This window comes from Salminus brasiliensis, chromosome 13, assembly GCF_030463535.1.
Source record: "Salminus brasiliensis chromosome 13, fSalBra1.hap2, whole genome shotgun sequence".
NCBI lineage: Eukaryota > Metazoa > Chordata > Actinopteri > Characiformes > Bryconidae > Salminus > Salminus brasiliensis.
In genome coordinates, this window is record NC_132890.1 from 18,537,482 (window position 1) to 18,554,609 (window position 17,128).

Genomic DNA, 17,128 nt, shown 5'->3' on the forward strand with positions numbered 1-17,128 from the left:
GAATAAAAGAAATACCAGTAAAAAAACATTTCAATAGTATACATAAACAGTTATATCTCATGTAAGCATAACAAATCTGTGTACAACAGCAGACAGCAGATTTAAGAAACATTAAGAAACAATAAATCTAACCAAATACATCTTTAGGTTCAGTGCAGTTTCTTTGTGTTGCAGCATTTACATCTCAATGGTCTCTTTGCTGACTTGAGCAAGTGTGTGTTTGTGTGGGAGTGTGTGCAGTCTGTGCTCTGTGTGCTGAACTCTGTCCATCCTCCATCTGTCTGCATAGTCACTTTGCCCCAATTCCACATTGAGAAGATTAACTGTAACAAATCTTCAAGTGAAAATAGGCTTTAACTATGAGGTGATGGGTGCCATGTTCTGCTCACCAACAAAACACATCGCCATCTCATTAAAAATCACCACAAAATGGTCATTTCTGTAAATAAAGCTATGCAAAACATTCTGCCAGTGGATTATAACAATGAAAACAAGTTAAAATGGTTAGAAAATGGCAATATATAAGAAATATTATATAATATACAGTGGGGGGGGGGAATATTTAGTCAGTCACCAATTGTGCAAGATCTTCCACTTAAAAAAATAAGAGAGGCCTGTAATTGACATCATAGGTAGACCTCAACTATGAGAGACAAAATGAGAAAAAAAATTCTAAAAATCACATGATGTTTAAAGAATTTATTTGCAAATAATGGTGGAAAATAAGTATTTGGTCACCTACAAACAAGCAAGATTTCTGGCTGTCACAGACCTGTAACTTCTTCTTTAAGAGGCTTCTCTGTCCTCCACTCATTACCTGTATTAATGGCACCTGTTTAAACTTGTTAACAGTATAAAAGACACCTGCCCACAACCTCAAACAGTCACACTCCAAACTCCACTATGGTGAAGAACAAAGAGCTGTCGAAGGACACCAGAAACAAAATTGGAGACCTGCACCAGGCTGGGAAGACTGAATCTGCAATAGGCAAGCAGCTTGGTGTGAAGAAATCTACTGTGGGAGCAATAATCAGAAAATGGGAGACCTACAAGACCACTGTTAATCTCCCTCAATCAGGGGCTCCACGCAAGATCTCAGCCCGTGGGGTCAAAATGATCACAAGAACGGTGAACAAAAATCCCAGAACCACACGGGAGGACCTAGTGAATGACCTGCAGAAAGCTGGGACCAACGTTACAAAGGCTACTGTTAGTAACACACTACGCCGCCAGGGACTCAGATCTTGCAGTGCCAGACGTGTTCACCTGCTTAAGCCAGTACATATCCGGGCACATCTGAAGTTTGCTAGAGAGCATTGATGTTCTGAAAGAGTATTGGGAGAATGTCTTATGGTCAGATGAAACCAAAGTAGAACTGTTTGGTACAAACACAACTCGTTGTGTTTGGAGGAGAGTGAATGCTGAGTTGCATCCAAAGAACACCATACCAACTGTGAAGCATGGGGGTGGCAACATCATGCTTTGGGGCTGTTTCTCTGCAAAGGGACTAGGACGACTGGTCCGTGTACATGAAAGAATGAATGGGGCCATGTATTGTGAGATTTTGAACCTCTTTCCATCAGCAAGGGCATTGAAGATGAAACGTGGCTGGGTCTTTCAGCATGACAATGATCCCAAGCACACTGCCAGGGCAACAAAGGAGTAGCTTCGTAAGAAGCATTTCAAGGTCCTGGAGTGGCCCAGCCAGTCTCCAGATCTCAACCCCATAGAAAACCTTTGGAGGGAGTTTAAAAAAAAGTCTGTGTTGCCCACAGACAGCCCCAAAACATCACTGCTCTAGAGGAGATCTGCATGGAGGAATGGGCCAACATTCCAGCAACGGTGTGTGCCAACCTTGTGAAGATTTACAGAAAACGTTTGACCTCTGTCATTGCCAACAAAGGATATATAACAAAGTATTGAGATTAACTTTTGTTATTGACCAAATACTTATTTTCCACCATTGTTTGCAAATAAAAAATCAGACAATGTGATTTTCTGAATTTTTTTTTCTCATTTTGTCTCTCATAGTTGAGGTCTACCTATGATGTCAATTACAGGCCTCTCTCATCTTTTTAAGTGGAAGAACTTGCACAATTGGGACTGACTAAATACTTTTTTTCCCCACTGTATAATAATATTTCTATATATATTTCTATAGTAATATACACAGTAAAGCAGTATATATAAGACATTATATATATCAAGAAATCCAGTGCTTTCAGCAGTGTTAGTGAAAGTTATGTGGTAGCCATGTGCCCTATTGCAAGTCTGCAATACATTGCTTACAAGAAGTGCCCTAAAAGAAATATTTTGAAGAACTACACCAAAAGTACTGGTAAGTCCAAAGAAGAAGTATGGATTTTAAAATACTTAATACAATAAAATTACATTTCCAGGTGTCTAAATAACTTACAGTACTGTACAAAATCCTGAGATGACCCTCTATTTATTTTTTATTTAATGTAAATCGCCATTAAACAAACAAGTAAATAAATGAAAACATACATTTCAGCATTTGGAAAAAGCAGAACCATATATTTAACAGAATTGTCAACTAAATATATTATGAATATTTTTTGTCTATCCTTTACCTTCATTTCTTAGGATTTTTACTTTCAGTTTTAAAAGTTTGTACTAAAAGGCTGTTTTTGACCGGGAATTTAATACATGAAGAGTGCTGTCTGAGCTTTCCCGTAGTACTGTTTATCCTAACTAACAACTGGTATAATAAATTGATTTTATGCTGTGATAGATCAGTAAAGAAAAACTGTGGAGTTGGCAGTATCATATTTCATTTAAATTTCATTTACCTCTTTTCTACTCAATCAATATTTCTGGGATGAAATCATTGTTAAGTGCAAAGGGTAAAGTGCACATTTTTCCTCTAAATTAAATTTTCTTTCATTGAGGGAATATTGGGAAATAAATCCATATAGGTAATCTTTGAAGAGAAAAGATAAATTAAAAACAGTTTAATTGGTCCCCCCTGTGAAGGAAGATGTGTGGTGGTTGGGATTAGATAAATAAATAAATGACCAAACAAAACAAAAATTACTACTCATTAAAAAAATGTTAAGCCAAAAAAATATGATTGGTGTGCCTTTAGGACAGGTAGAAAGTGCTGCCGTTGGCTTGCTTACTGGGGGTCTTTTTTCATGTTTTTTTATGTTATAAATTTTTTTGGTCTTTAATTACTACTTACTAATTACTGATGTAAGGCTGCTTTGTGACAACAACAAAAAAGCACTATACAAATAAATTTGACCCATACAGTATAAATAGGTAATTTACAGTCCCAGTGTGCATTATGCATAAGCTAACACAACAGGCTGATCTTCTGTCGTGAAAACAAGTAAGGCTTAACAGTGGCATCAGAGGAACATGGAATATATAGTATTTCGCAACGATAGGGAGGAAGCTGCTCTAGGAAATATTGAGTCCTTTTTCTCTGGTAAAATGTTGGGCTAGAGTTTGTGACAGACTGAACTTACTTACAAAGCACAAAAATGTACAACACAAAACGGCAAAGTTTTATATTGAAATGACGTAAAACACACATAGTTCTAGTTTTTAGCATTTTTAATAAAGTTTTGTGATTTCTTTCAAAGGATTGAGGATTAAAAAGTGTCTTGGCAAAATAAAACACCCACACAGACATACACATACACAGCTGATGTCAGAGACACACACATGATAATGATTATATTATGCCCTGAGGGATCACAGAGGTCAACAGATCATAAACCAATGAACTGTCCTTTCAGATATCCCGACGCAGCCACAACTAAAGCACAGTTGTACCATATCCAATTTCATTTAGACTGGCTTAAAATAGTCCCGCCCCCCCATGCTGACTTTGATATTAAGGTTCAAATTTACAGCAGCAGGACCATGGACTGCACTGAGATGGCTGCAGCTGTACAAACAAGTATGCATGGCTTCTATAGAAACACGGACTGACTAACTGCTGTTTTATGTTTTTTTGTAAAGTACAAAGTAAAACATTGAGTGGGTAACACTACCTTTCTACCTTCCTAACACTACCTTACACACTATGCTGCACTAGTAAGATCTCTTGAGGAAGACTAACTCCTGGGCTTGTCTTTTTGAAACATGTTGGCTTTAAATGCCATGTCTCTGACGCACTTTCTTTTAAAATGTGTCTTCCAAAAAAAAACAGGCAATACTCAGTACCCCAGTATCAACTTAATCTCTGTTCGGAACACTCTATTGTACAGTCATACACAGAATAATTTTAAGTAATTTCAGCACAATTTGCTTGCAGAAAAGTAGAATACCTGTTCAAAATGCTCTTGTAATAGAAAGAAATGGTTATTTGCCTCAGATAACTGGATGCTACAGATGTCGCAAATTCATTTAAAAGCCTTGTACAACTCTATTGAAGGAATTAGTAAAAGGTGGATGTTGAAAAGTTGTGAACGATGTAATGAATCAAACTGTTAATTATTAAATTATATCTCTCCATGAGCAGCCATGAAGCGAATATTATACTCAGCTAGTGGGGCCGTGTAAAATCTGTCTTGTGTTTTAGTCCATGCTAGGAGTTTCTTATCTTTTTTGATGGACAAATCAAAGCTTTTGAGGCAAAAACTAGACCATGATTTCAAGTGATTTCTCTGACATACTTGCAATCCATTTTACCTCATTCATTCAGACATGCAGTTCTGTTTTTAATCATTATAAAAAATGCATTGACAGTGAAACACAAAATGTGGTCTTGTTGTGGCAGGAGCCAGGAGCAAAGTTCACTCGTGATGATTTGTGAATTTATTACGTATGTAAGTATTGCGACTACAAGGGTATGGATTTGTATTCTTTTTGTAGGAGCTGCAGTTAACGCTCTTACAATATATGTAAAACTACATACTAAAACATCACCAAATTATTAATATACACTTCAGTTTTGAGCACTGTAGCTTCAGCTTTTTGTTCTTGGTTGACAGAAGTGGTATTATGCTGCCATAGCCCATATGACATATTTCTGTTGACTGTTGACTCAACAAAGCGTTTCTGTCTACAGATTTGCCACTCACGCCACTGGATGTTTTTTTTTGTTTGTTTGTTTTATTGCCAAATTCTGAGTAAACTCTAGAGATTGTTATAAATGAAAATCTCTGAAAAGATCAGCAGCTATAAAATATGTAACCAGCCAATCTGGTCCGGCAACAACAATCAAGCACATTTCAATCATTACACATAGGAACATTGAATTTGACTTAAATGCCCATCCTTAAGGGAAATGAAGCTAGTGAAAACAAGATAGCATCTGAGTGCAATTTATTTCTATGACACTAAATTGCACCCACTTGTTTTCATGTATTTATTTTTGGTGTTACTCATTATCAGTGACTCCTAAGCTCACATGTCTATCCACACTAGAAACATCCTGCCAGAGCAGATGGTATTCTTATGAAGACTGTGCCAACAACTGATTTCAGAGTTGGGCGAAGGGAGGACAAAACAAGCAACAGGGTTCATAGTAAGAGTTCAGCCACTCCAATAACACCAGTAATAGAAAGCCATAGATTATGTGGGCTTTGTTGTATGAAAGCTTTTTTTTTGTACCGTCCAGATTTGTTTGTTTGATACCCGTCTCTGTATTAAAACCATTTGTTATGAGTTATGCATGCACAGTTTCATACTGGTCTTCTTTTTAAAATGTTCTATGGGCTATGTAGTGCCAAGAATTTGGTGATACAATACCAGGACTCCTATCCCGAACTGAAAATCAACTGTCCCAAAATAGTTTTTTTTAAACATTTCTGTTTTATTTGTGTATTTTTATACTGCCACAATGTCATCAGCTGTTTGGATTATCTTGACTATAAGTATTTTATGTATTTACTAGTTAAGCACAAGTATTGGTAAGAACAACACAAATTCACTATTATATCGTACTTTCAATTAAAACATTTTTACCCTGTGGAATTATACTTAAATGTGGGAAAGATGGGACAAATTCTGCCAAGTAATCTGGTTTAGTCATTTATTACTGTTTTCACGCACAATCAGTGAGTACCCACAGCGCTACCATAAATGTACATGGAAAAACAAAATGGGAAGAATAAGCTTTATTTTTTTGTCTACTAGATAGACACAAAACAAAAATTCAACAGATCATAGATGTACTTTTAAAATACTGTCAACACCGTATAGCCATAATGCTATTATACCACCTCACCCTATCACTGAAATTCCATACCATAACTCAGTACCATAATTAATTTGTGGCTAGTATTTAGGCTATGCAAGGTGAATTGGAATGCAATGAATGTGAATAAAATGCAAGACATATGGACTGCCACTAATACCAAATTCCAAAGTAAAACAAATAACAAGACACACCACAGATACTAATGGCTAAAAATAATCCCACCAACAGATTAAAAGGTGGTTTACATTGACAGATAACAAGTAAAGCCTGTGTTGTTTAAAGCAGCACATACTGTCTCCAGAGCTGACAACGGGGCTAGTGGTGCAAAGACCATGTCCGACAAAATTATCCAAGAACAGCCAACAGACACCATAATGAGGAGATTCAGAGAAAAGATAACTGTGGACTAAGGCCATGTGAATATATCCAGTGAGACTAATGTCTGTGTGTGTGTGTGTGTGTGTGTGTGTGTGTGTGTATCTGCAGAGAGCCTGATATACCAGCCTGGACTCCAATCCTATACCAGCTGCAGCTTGTGGAGATCAGAGATAAAGCAGACTCCCTATCTCTGCCCATTTCTGACCGGATCCGCATCGGAAATCAGAAACGAGAGCGAGGGAACTTCTACTTTCAAAGAGAAGAGTACAGCATGGCAGCGCAAGCCTACTGTATTGCCCTGGATGTGCTGACCACACACACACATGGTAACTTAAGGGTGGGGAATATAGTACAAATATTATGATGTTTAAAGATGTTTTGGTGACACCCAATATATATCCAGATTTTTAGTTCTGAGTTGGAACAGACATGGTGCACCAGTAGTGCCAGATTTAACCCCAGATTTAATTATTCAGCTAATAGTCTTAGTATCAGTATCTGCTAACAAATAATTCAAGTGATTTAGTAACTAAAAATGTCCCTATCCATCCAATATATTGTAATGCTGACTATCAGTTGATGCCAAACATGTGTTTTTATAGATAATAATAGTCATATAATTTAGTTTGGTAAACAGGACATTCTGGAACAATTTTTTTATATGTATGGCCTACATTTTTAAAACAACCATTTTCTGACTGATCATTTGGCTACTGGTTACTTTAAAACACTGCAGTGAAATCACTTTTGTGTACTATAAGCACTATAAGCACCTTTTGATGTGCTTATAGTGATAATACTCTGAAAACTGAAACTTTAGTTTTTTTGTGGATTGTTGATGTTAAATAAGTGTCGTGAATGCAGACTAACACATGCTCGGTTTTGAAAGCGCTCTTCGTAAATAAACATTGGCAACTAGGTATCAAATGTAGCAATTACAATGCAAGTAAAAACATCCTTCTCAGTAAACTCTTTGTTCCGGGTTGAAGACGTGAATTCATCCTTCAAATAATGAAAGGTGAAAGATGAATGAAAGAAAATGTCACTCCAAAAGCTATACTTGTTTTCAGTCACGTTTAAAGCTGTAGTAAAAATACTAGAATTCTGTAGTAATGCGCTCTAAAAGCCATCCAAAGTAAGTCAATTTCATAGGGAAGCCATGGCCTAAAGGTTAGAAAAGCAAGCTTGGGACCGGAATGTCACTGGTTCGATCCAGGACCGGCATCCGAGGCTGCCCCTTCACTTCCACGGATGGGTTAAATACAGAGGTTGAATTGTACTGCTTATATTGATAAGCAGTACAATTCAACCTCTGTATTTAACCCATCCGTGCTACCATGCAAATAGTGCCTATTTATTCATTTTTTTATCATGCTCAGTCCAAACAGATTAAATGTGCATTTTATATATATTGTTTACTCTGAGAGGGCGTACACATCAAACAGATCTAATCATTGATCAACAGATCAACAAATCATTAGAAAAAGCAAAAGACACTATTAGCAAAACACTAATGGTGTTCATTTAAGAGCATTATAAAGAAAGTCGCTTCACACCAACACTGAAACCTCATCCCAGCTGTGAGGCATGGTGGAGGGAGTATCATGGTTTGGGGCTGCTCTGCTGCCTCAGGGTCTGGATGCCTGGGAATCATTGAGGAAACAATCATTTTAACAGTGTGCCATATTTTTTTTAAAACACACTAAAGCATTTTTACAGCACTCCTAGAGTAACTGCATGTGGTCGCCTCTGAGTCACTATCACCTGCCTAGCAGAAGTGAAAAAAAAACACAATCTCAAGACAAAAAGACTCTCATTGTTTCCCATTCAACATTTCACCACAAAAAAGAAGCCCTTTTAGATACAGGAGACCATATTTATTTCACACTCCTGACATACAAGCTAGGCAGTTTGCTAGCACATCTGAACAACAATGGTGTCATTTGAGTGCTCAGTCACGTCCGCAGGATGTGAGTAATGCTTTTATTAAAGCTTTGGCTAATCAAACGTAAGAAATCTACATGTTATTTCCACCCCCTTAATCATGGTAATTGCCATGAAGCCGCTTCAACCTCGAGAGGAACATTTGACAGTAATGAGACAGTGAAGTGCAAGGTGCCATATTGCAGCACACACTGAAATTGACCACATACACATATAAAAAGAAGATCCATCTTCTCTACTTGTTCCATGCGTTATGGATAGTCTTTGCTTGGTTGCTTAGTTTTAGTCACAGAGATGAGCTTGTCAGAGTTGCAGAAAAATCCCTGTCATGTGCAATAATCAGCTGCACTTAGTGATATGTTGCATGTTTTGTTTACATTGTTGTTATGATAATAATAATGCCTGTCTATTAATGTTTTTTATCAGATATTATTAAAATATGATTGAATCAATAAAACAAAGGCTTCAATTTAATTAAAAACGTAGTTTAGTTTAGTAATTTTTTAAAGACCTGTCTGACCTTTATAATTAATGATATATGAATATATTCAAGAACACATCTGACATGGAAGACCTTACATAATACTTCTTGCTTGGACTCCACATGGCTGTTAACAATGCCACTTTACAGTCTGAAGCACACTAACATTCAACTAACACCAATGTTGAGCTCAGGTGTGAGCTACAAAGGAGATGCATTCACGCATAACAATAGATGAGAGGGATGGCTATTTGTGTGTGTTCTCAGATGGCCGAGTCTGTGCACTGGAGGAAGAGGAGGAAGTGAATGACTACCGGGTGAAGTGTCTGAACAACCTGGCGGCGGCACAGCTGAAGCTGGAGCAGTACAGTGAGGCACTACACACCAGTCAGGATGTACTCTTCCTCGATCCCAACAATGTGAAGGCACTCTTCCGGAAAGGGAAGGTTAGGGGCACTTTTTTGAGACCTTTCAGAGCTGATTCTAGTCCAGATTCTGGTCAATTTTAGTTCAAGCCTTAAATGTATGGACATTTTACATTTCATCAACAGTTTGTACTGATCCTCATATGGGTGCATGGTATATTTTTTGTTTTTGCAATAAGGACTTTTAACCAGTCACGTTTTTTTTTACTAAGAATCTTTACCAATCACAGTTATAGATGTTTCTGTTTCTGTAATCCAACAAAAATAAACAATTTTATCACATTACAGTCTCCCAAGTAATGCAACAATCTAAGAGTTGGCCTGAAAACTGCCTGAAAATTTCTCACTTTTTGTCCTTTCTCTCCAGCATCACACACTGCAGTGCTAGCCAACATTTGTGTGTCAGCTAATGAAACAGAATTGGCATTTTGAGATCTGCTACAATGCACATTCATTTGTCCTTTGGCGTTGCATTTGTGGCAGTGATGAGTCAGTGGTGCTTCATGTGACTCAGAGGAAGTGCATGCTGGCTTTTACCCTCCAGAGCTAATGACATTATGATGTCAGTGACCTAGCTTGTGGGTGGGAATTGGCAATAATGAATTTGGGGAGAAAATCTCAAATATAAATAAATAAAAATCAAAGAATTCTGCAGACCAGGGAGCAAACCTACTTACCCAGAGTTGCGCTCTCTCAGACTCAAATGGCTGTGGCTTTGTTATGATTAAACTGGCACCCTTCTGACGGGGCCAAAGCTTAGATGGCTACTAATACCCCATTATCGGTTTACAAATACAAGTTATATTAAAATTGCAATACAATCACAATTAATCTGATTTCTTCCATGTCCTACAGAAGTCATTAGAAACCTACCAATTCATCTCAAGGCTGCCAGGACAGCTGTCAAAACACCTTATTTACATCAAGAGTATATTTATATTTTGATATTTGTCATTTGTTATTTTGCCATTTAACTCAACAAATAAAGGGAGCAAAAGATGAGCTCACAGGTCCCTAGCAGCCCAAAGTATGCACTTAAAGGATAATGAATTGTGTTGACTCAGCGCAGTATGGAGGAAGGGCAGTTGGAGGGGTCATTTTTCTACCGTGCCAAGCAGTCTTTTATATCATAAACACAAAACTGATCCTAATACTTTTGCTGAGATGCTTGATGCGTAAGATCCGATTTGAATCCCGGTACTTGCCCTCTTCTTATGTCAGTCAATTAAAGTAATACAGTAGACTGTCTCTGGTTGATTATGAAGTATAGTTCCAGACAGTTAAATAAATATTATTACTAAGGACCTGAAATCTATTTGCAGCTTCTATCTGACAAGGGTGATTACGAGGAAGCCATGGAGACCCTGAAGAAAGCTTTAAAACTGGAGCCGTCTACTAAGGTGAGAACTCAACTCTTGTCCACTCCTTACTTTTGAACACTGCTATACAATGTGGTTCACCCTGAGATATTCTTGGCTTAGGCAAGGACTGGACGGTATATAAATGTCTGGACTTTATGAAGCTCTCTAAACTTTACGTCAGATACCAATCATGCTATCAGTGATCTTTAATAAATGTTGTGAGCTCATGTGGTGAAATATTAATGATTCTCTTTACATAAAACTTTCATTAGCAGGAGCTATTTCAACATACAGTTAAAAGGGAATAAAGACATAAAGAGCAACTCACATCTCATTTGGTGTAAGTGGACCATAACATTTGTGTACTGGCTAATGAATGCTTTGCCTAAAAATGCTAACACAGCTATCAGTAATTAAGCTAGTGGTGACCAGTTTATATGTTCTCATTTCTAAGATTAACTAAACATTACCAATGTGAAAGGCACTATTCAGATATAGATGATGACTAACAAGTTAACAATTGAAAATGCTTCAAAGGTAATAATGACCAAGCTGGAAAAGAAAAGAGAAGAAAACTAGAGATGACTCATTTAGTTTCCAATGGCTTACTAAATAATATTTACATGTAATATTCTATTAATTTTTAATGTCAACCCTTTAATAGTTACACTAAAGAATTCAAATTAATAAATACATTTCAAAAATCCCTCACTCATTTAGGAAGTGAATACGTAAGTAAATGAGTTACAATACATAAAATAAAGAAAATACATTTTGCTGTCAAATAATAAATCTAGAATATGAAATATAACTGAAATCAAGTTTACTGAGCTAACATTCATTACAGCCTCCTATATATGTTACAGTGGGGAAAAAAAGGATTTAGTCAGTCACCAATTGTGCAAGTTCTCCCACTTAAAAAAAATGAGAGAGGCCTGTAATTGACATCATAGGTAGACCTCAACTATGAGAGACAAAATGAGAAAAAAAATTCTAAAAATCACATTGTCTAATTTTTAAAGAATTTATTTGCAAATAATGGTGGAAAATAAGTATTTGGTCACCTACAAACAAGCAAGATTTCTGGCTGTCACAGACCTGTAACTTCTTCTTTAAGAGGCTTCTCTGTCCTCCACTCATTACCTGTATTAATGGCACCTGTTTGAACTGTTAACAGTATAAAAGACACCTGCCCACAACCTCAAACAGTCACACACTCCAAACTCCACTATGGTGAAGACCAAAGAGCTGTCGAAGGACACCAGAAACAAAATTGGAGACCTGCACCAGGCTGGGAAGACTGAATGTGCAATAGGCAAGCAGCTTGGTGTGAAGAAATCTACTGAGGGAGCAATAATCAGAAAATGGGAGACCTACAAGACCACTGCTAATCTCCCTCGATCAGGGGCTCCACGCAAGATCTCAGCCCGTGGTGTTAAAATGATCACAAGAACGGTGAACAAAAATAACAGAACCACATGGGGGGACCTAGTGAATTACCTGCAGAAAGCTGGGACCAACGTTACAAAGGCTACTGTCAGTAACACATTACGCCGCCAGGGACTCAGTCGTTATTGCATCGTATCAGTCGTGTTCCCCTGCTTAAGCCAGTACATATCCGGGCGCGTCTGAAGTTTGCTAGAGAGCATTTAGGTGTTCCGGAAGAGTATTGGGAGAATGTCTTATGGTCAGATGAAACCAAAGTAGAACTGTTTGGTACAACACACAACCCGTTGTATTTGGAGGAGAGTGAATGCTGAGTTGCATCTAAAGAACACCATACCAACTGTGAAGCTTGGGGTGGCAACATCATGCTTTGGGGCTGTTTCTCTCCAAAGGGACTAGGACGACTGATCCGTGTACATGAAAGAATGAATGGGGCCATGTATTGTGAGATTTTGAGTGCAAACCTCCTTCCATCAGCAAGGGCATTGAAGATGAAACGTGGCTGGGTCTTTCAGCATGACAGTGATCCCAAGCACACTGCCAGGGCAACAAAGGAGTGACTTCGTAAGAAGCATTTCAAGGTCCTGGAGTGGCCTAGCCAGTTTCCAGATCTCAACCCTATAGAAAACCTTTGGAGGGAGTTGAAAGTCTGTGTTGCCCACCGACAGCCCCAAAACATCACTGCTCTAGAGGAGATCTGCATGGAGGAATGGGCCAACATACCAGCAACTGTGTGTGCCAACCTTGTGAAGACTTACAGAAAACGTTTGACCTCTGTCATTGCCAACAAAGGATATATAACAAAGTATTGAGATGAACTTTTGTTATTGACCACATCACGCCAATACACTTACGTTTTCAGAAAATGATAATTTAACGACATTACATGGTCCGTTCAATGAGGAGGAAATAAGATCAAATAGCTGAATATGGGTTTTTATTACAGCATTTTGATTGTGAAAAATGACAATTACAATATCTGTTAAAGTTTTTAAACAATGGGCTGCAAAAAAAACTCTTTAGACTACTTTATAGTCAATTTTCTACTGCTTTTCAGGGGTTACTCAAATGTGCACTTTACTGTCTGACAAAAAAACGAATACTTGAGTTCTAAAATTATGAACACATAATATTTGGCTTCCAGAGTATAAAATTATACTCTATAATTAAAGGAATTGTTTTAAATATGAGAAGCATGTGCACATGTGGACCTGCATGCATGTAGCAGTTTGAGGTTTTCATTTTGTGGACATACTTTAATGAGAAGGAATAACCATAAACCCAAACCAGCAGGAGCTCACAAATTCACAATTACCATCATAACTTATAAATTGAGAGCTGTTTTTTAAAAGTTTATTTCCAAAAGATGTATAATTACACAACATTATGTTATTTAATGGGTGAATTTTAAAAAAAACATATAAGCTAAACCTAGATGATGTATTTGTGTGTGGCAAAACATGAATCAATAATCTGGATTTGTCAACAAGAAAGTACTGTCTCCCAGGCCTACCTACCAACACTTTCTCATGAGCAGGGATGTACATTTTTAAAGCAGATATATACCTTTAATATTGTTTAACTGTCCTATTGGCCAGAATATGACTGCTCAGAGCCCCTTTCTGATTTCTCACATCTGGGCAAGTCAAAATACTTGTTTATTACATACTGCAGATAAGATATCTTAGACATTGAAAATTCCCTGGGACTGTTTAAACATAAATACATGGCTTTCTCTATGGAAATCAGTAATTAAAGCATTAAAAGGGTTCACTTATACTTTATTATTTGCATTATTTGCACATTGTTACAATAAGATGTGGATGGGGATATGGACTAATACAGGCCTGCTACTGACAGGGCTGAAACCTGTCCTGTCATGCCTCTGTAGATTGTACAGCCTGCCAAATCCTCAGTGCAGCCACAGAGATTAGAGCCTGTCTGGAGCCATTACACATACACACACTCCCACACTTTATTATGGAGCAGCCAAAAGTGTGGGGGATGTTGTACCTCTTCAGTTAAATGACCACAGCAGGCAGTATGTACAGGATGATGCAGGGCCCTAACACTGCATGACTGATTTAGTAGTAAAGCAACAGCAACATGCAACAGACCTTATAGGGAAGACACTTTAAAATGGTCGTGAAGCACTTAATATGCTTATGGAATCTTATCATTCTAATATCTTTCTCAGGCCAACTCTTATTAACACCGCCATCAAACAGCTCATTTAAGTGAATAAACTTTATGTCCCTTTCAGTGTTTGGTGGCCTCAGTTCCCCTCCCACCTTGCTTTCACCCACTCCACACAGTTACTGTGGTGGCAAGTGAACCATGTCTAGACAAAACTGCAAATATCTGCTGTTGCTCTAATGACAACTTCATCTGGATGGAACAACAACAACAACAAAAAAACTTTCCCCAGAGAGCAAGAGAGAGAGAGCGCATCTGGGATTGAGAAGACACCATGCAGTTGTTGTACACTGCGCTTGAGGGTTTTTTTGAAGAAGCCCACATGTTTACAGTGTGTTCCTTATTTAAGTAGTTGCTGAATCAACCTGTGGTTTTAGTGAAACATGGATTCTGAATCCAGCCCATGCCCACTTCAATGCATTCTGTTGCTTATTAGCAAGCAAAGCTCCATCTGACAGCATGGGTGAACAAAAATTATGTTACCATCAACTATCATGAAGGAATCCAACATCAAAGACAACAGGTGAGGATGGTACAGTCTACAGACAACATAATTGCATTTGGAGCAATAGTATGCTATCAGCTCAAATGATCTTGTTCTTTGGCAGTACATTAGAAAGCACTTTATTTATGGAACTACAAAACTGCTGATCATTGAATGAAAGCAGACTGAAGTTATGCTATGACCATTATTCATTATTATTTATCAATATACCATAAGAGTTCCTTGAAACATTTGCTGCATTGGGTTTTGGACCTGGTTTATTAAAGTGTTCATAGCTAGTTTGTGCAATAATTGGCAGTACTCAGTAACTGGCTATATATTTTGTCAAGCTCTAGTCAACGGTCATTTTAATAAACTATAAGTACTAGATTAATGTGCTGAGACGTTTAGACATTATGTCAGTGTTAACAGTGAAATGGAAAACACTACGATATGTATGAAAGGCAGGCCAGCGATGCCAGTGACATTGAGCCACTTAATGCCAGGGGTCTCAGACACTAAGGTGAGAAGAGAAAAAACATGATTAAAGTTTGTCTATCAGACAGAAATCTAACACAAAAACACACTCTGCTGGGCTGCAGACACAATAGTTTCACACTAATAAGGATAATTCTGTTTATTTTTCAAATAATAACAAAGTTATAGTGCAAGACAAATGACTATTTTATGCAGTGCAGGAGGGCTCAAAAAACCTTCCATGGTCCATGGAAGCAAGTCCATGATCCATCCGTAGAGCTCAAGATATTTTATGAGGAAATTGCGAAAATGAGCTGTACAATCATGATCTGATAACCATGGGTATGGTGGGCATTCCGGTTGGTAGGTGTTCCTTACTTTGCCACCTGCTGTTGATAGACAAGAGATAACAAGTGAGCATTTAAGCAAACATTTTTCATGTGGGGCAATGAAATGTTATGAAATATGAAATGATCTGGATAGGAATTACTGATTGTATAAAGATCAGATAGGTTAGATAACTGGTATTATATAACTCAGGTAGCATCTACTGTGTGCTAAAAGGCTGTAGCTTGCACAAAAGGCGTACAAGAAGTATCCATTTTTGGTTTATTTTTTTTACAAAACTTTGATCAAACATTGATTACAAAAAAATTAAATACTGAGGAATAAATAAAAGAAAAAAGCTAAATTGAAGTTTGTCACAAGAACACAGGCTGCTAGGAGACATGCTTAAACAAGTTGTATGCCAACTGATGAACATATAACATTATGAAATGTTGAATTCTTAATAAAATAATTACAGTAGTGCTCAAAAGAAAGCGTGCATCACTGATGCACATTTAGCAAACAGGAATACCTTTAAGATTTCCAATACACTACCAACTGTCCAACTAATGAACAACGAAACGTTTTCTTAAAGCCTGTCCAACACTGCCATCTGCAGGATATTATAAACATTTCAAGTATGACAAACATTCAATAGCAGCGACTACTTTTTTTTTTTGCTCTACAGGCTATACATGCTGAACTGTCAAAGCTGGTCAAAAGACAAGCAGGAGTCAATGAGATGCAGAGGTGGAAACCAAAATCTGCTCAGCTGCTTGGGGAGAACATAGCACCTTTCCTCAACCCCCCCAAAAAGAAGCCCCCTGTAAGTGAATGATCACTGACATGAGAAGAGAAGAAAGGTGTTGTAGGGGGTAGGAATTTTTGCCAAAAAGTGTGGATCTATCTTTTCTTATTTTCATGCTGTGGGTTTCTGTTGTTTCAGGGCATGTCTTGGAAGCTTCTGCTTGGTGCTCTGGTGGTGGCTTTGGGCAGTTTAGTCACCTCAGTGGTCCTGACTGCAAGAAACTAACATTCTCTAAAACACAACAAGTGAACACCTAACTATAAACAACTATTCCACAGCACTGCAACTAGAATAGTGTTGAGGAAAAAGTGCAGAAAGCAATTTAAATATCTTTCCCAGATTGGCTCTTGTATTGACAACCATTGAACTAAACAAAATGTTCTGTGTAAAAGGCTTGGGTAGATAATTCTATTTAAAAAGCTATTTAACTGGGCCATAATTATTTTTTTTTTAGCAAAAAGGTATTCAAATAACAAGTTGAATAAAAGGTCAAATAACTAATAATATTAATACAGTATTGCATCAATGTGTTCACTTAACCATTTACCAATCTCTCCTTAAAACAGCTTATGGACTGATTACTCAGTTCTTCCATAAGTTAAATCAGGTGAGCTGCTGGTAGG

General features: G+C 37.5%; 1 protein-coding gene across 1 annotated transcript in view; it reads left to right on the forward strand.

Moving 5' to 3' along the window:
- fkbp16 (FKBP prolyl isomerase 16) overlaps positions 1–16,730 on the forward strand; it is a 38,816-nt gene extending 22,086 nt beyond the window's left edge. The window contains exons 4-8 of the mRNA XM_072695691.1: positions 6,665–6,882; positions 9,249–9,427; positions 10,729–10,806; positions 16,386–16,523; positions 16,644–16,730. Coding sequence (XP_072551792.1) covers positions 6,665–6,882; positions 9,249–9,427; positions 10,729–10,806; positions 16,386–16,523; positions 16,644–16,730 — 700 coding nt within the window. The remainder of the gene's footprint in view (positions 1–6,664; positions 6,883–9,248; positions 9,428–10,728; positions 10,807–16,385; positions 16,524–16,643) is intronic.
- The last annotated feature ends 398 nt before the right edge of the window (positions 16,731–17,128 follow it).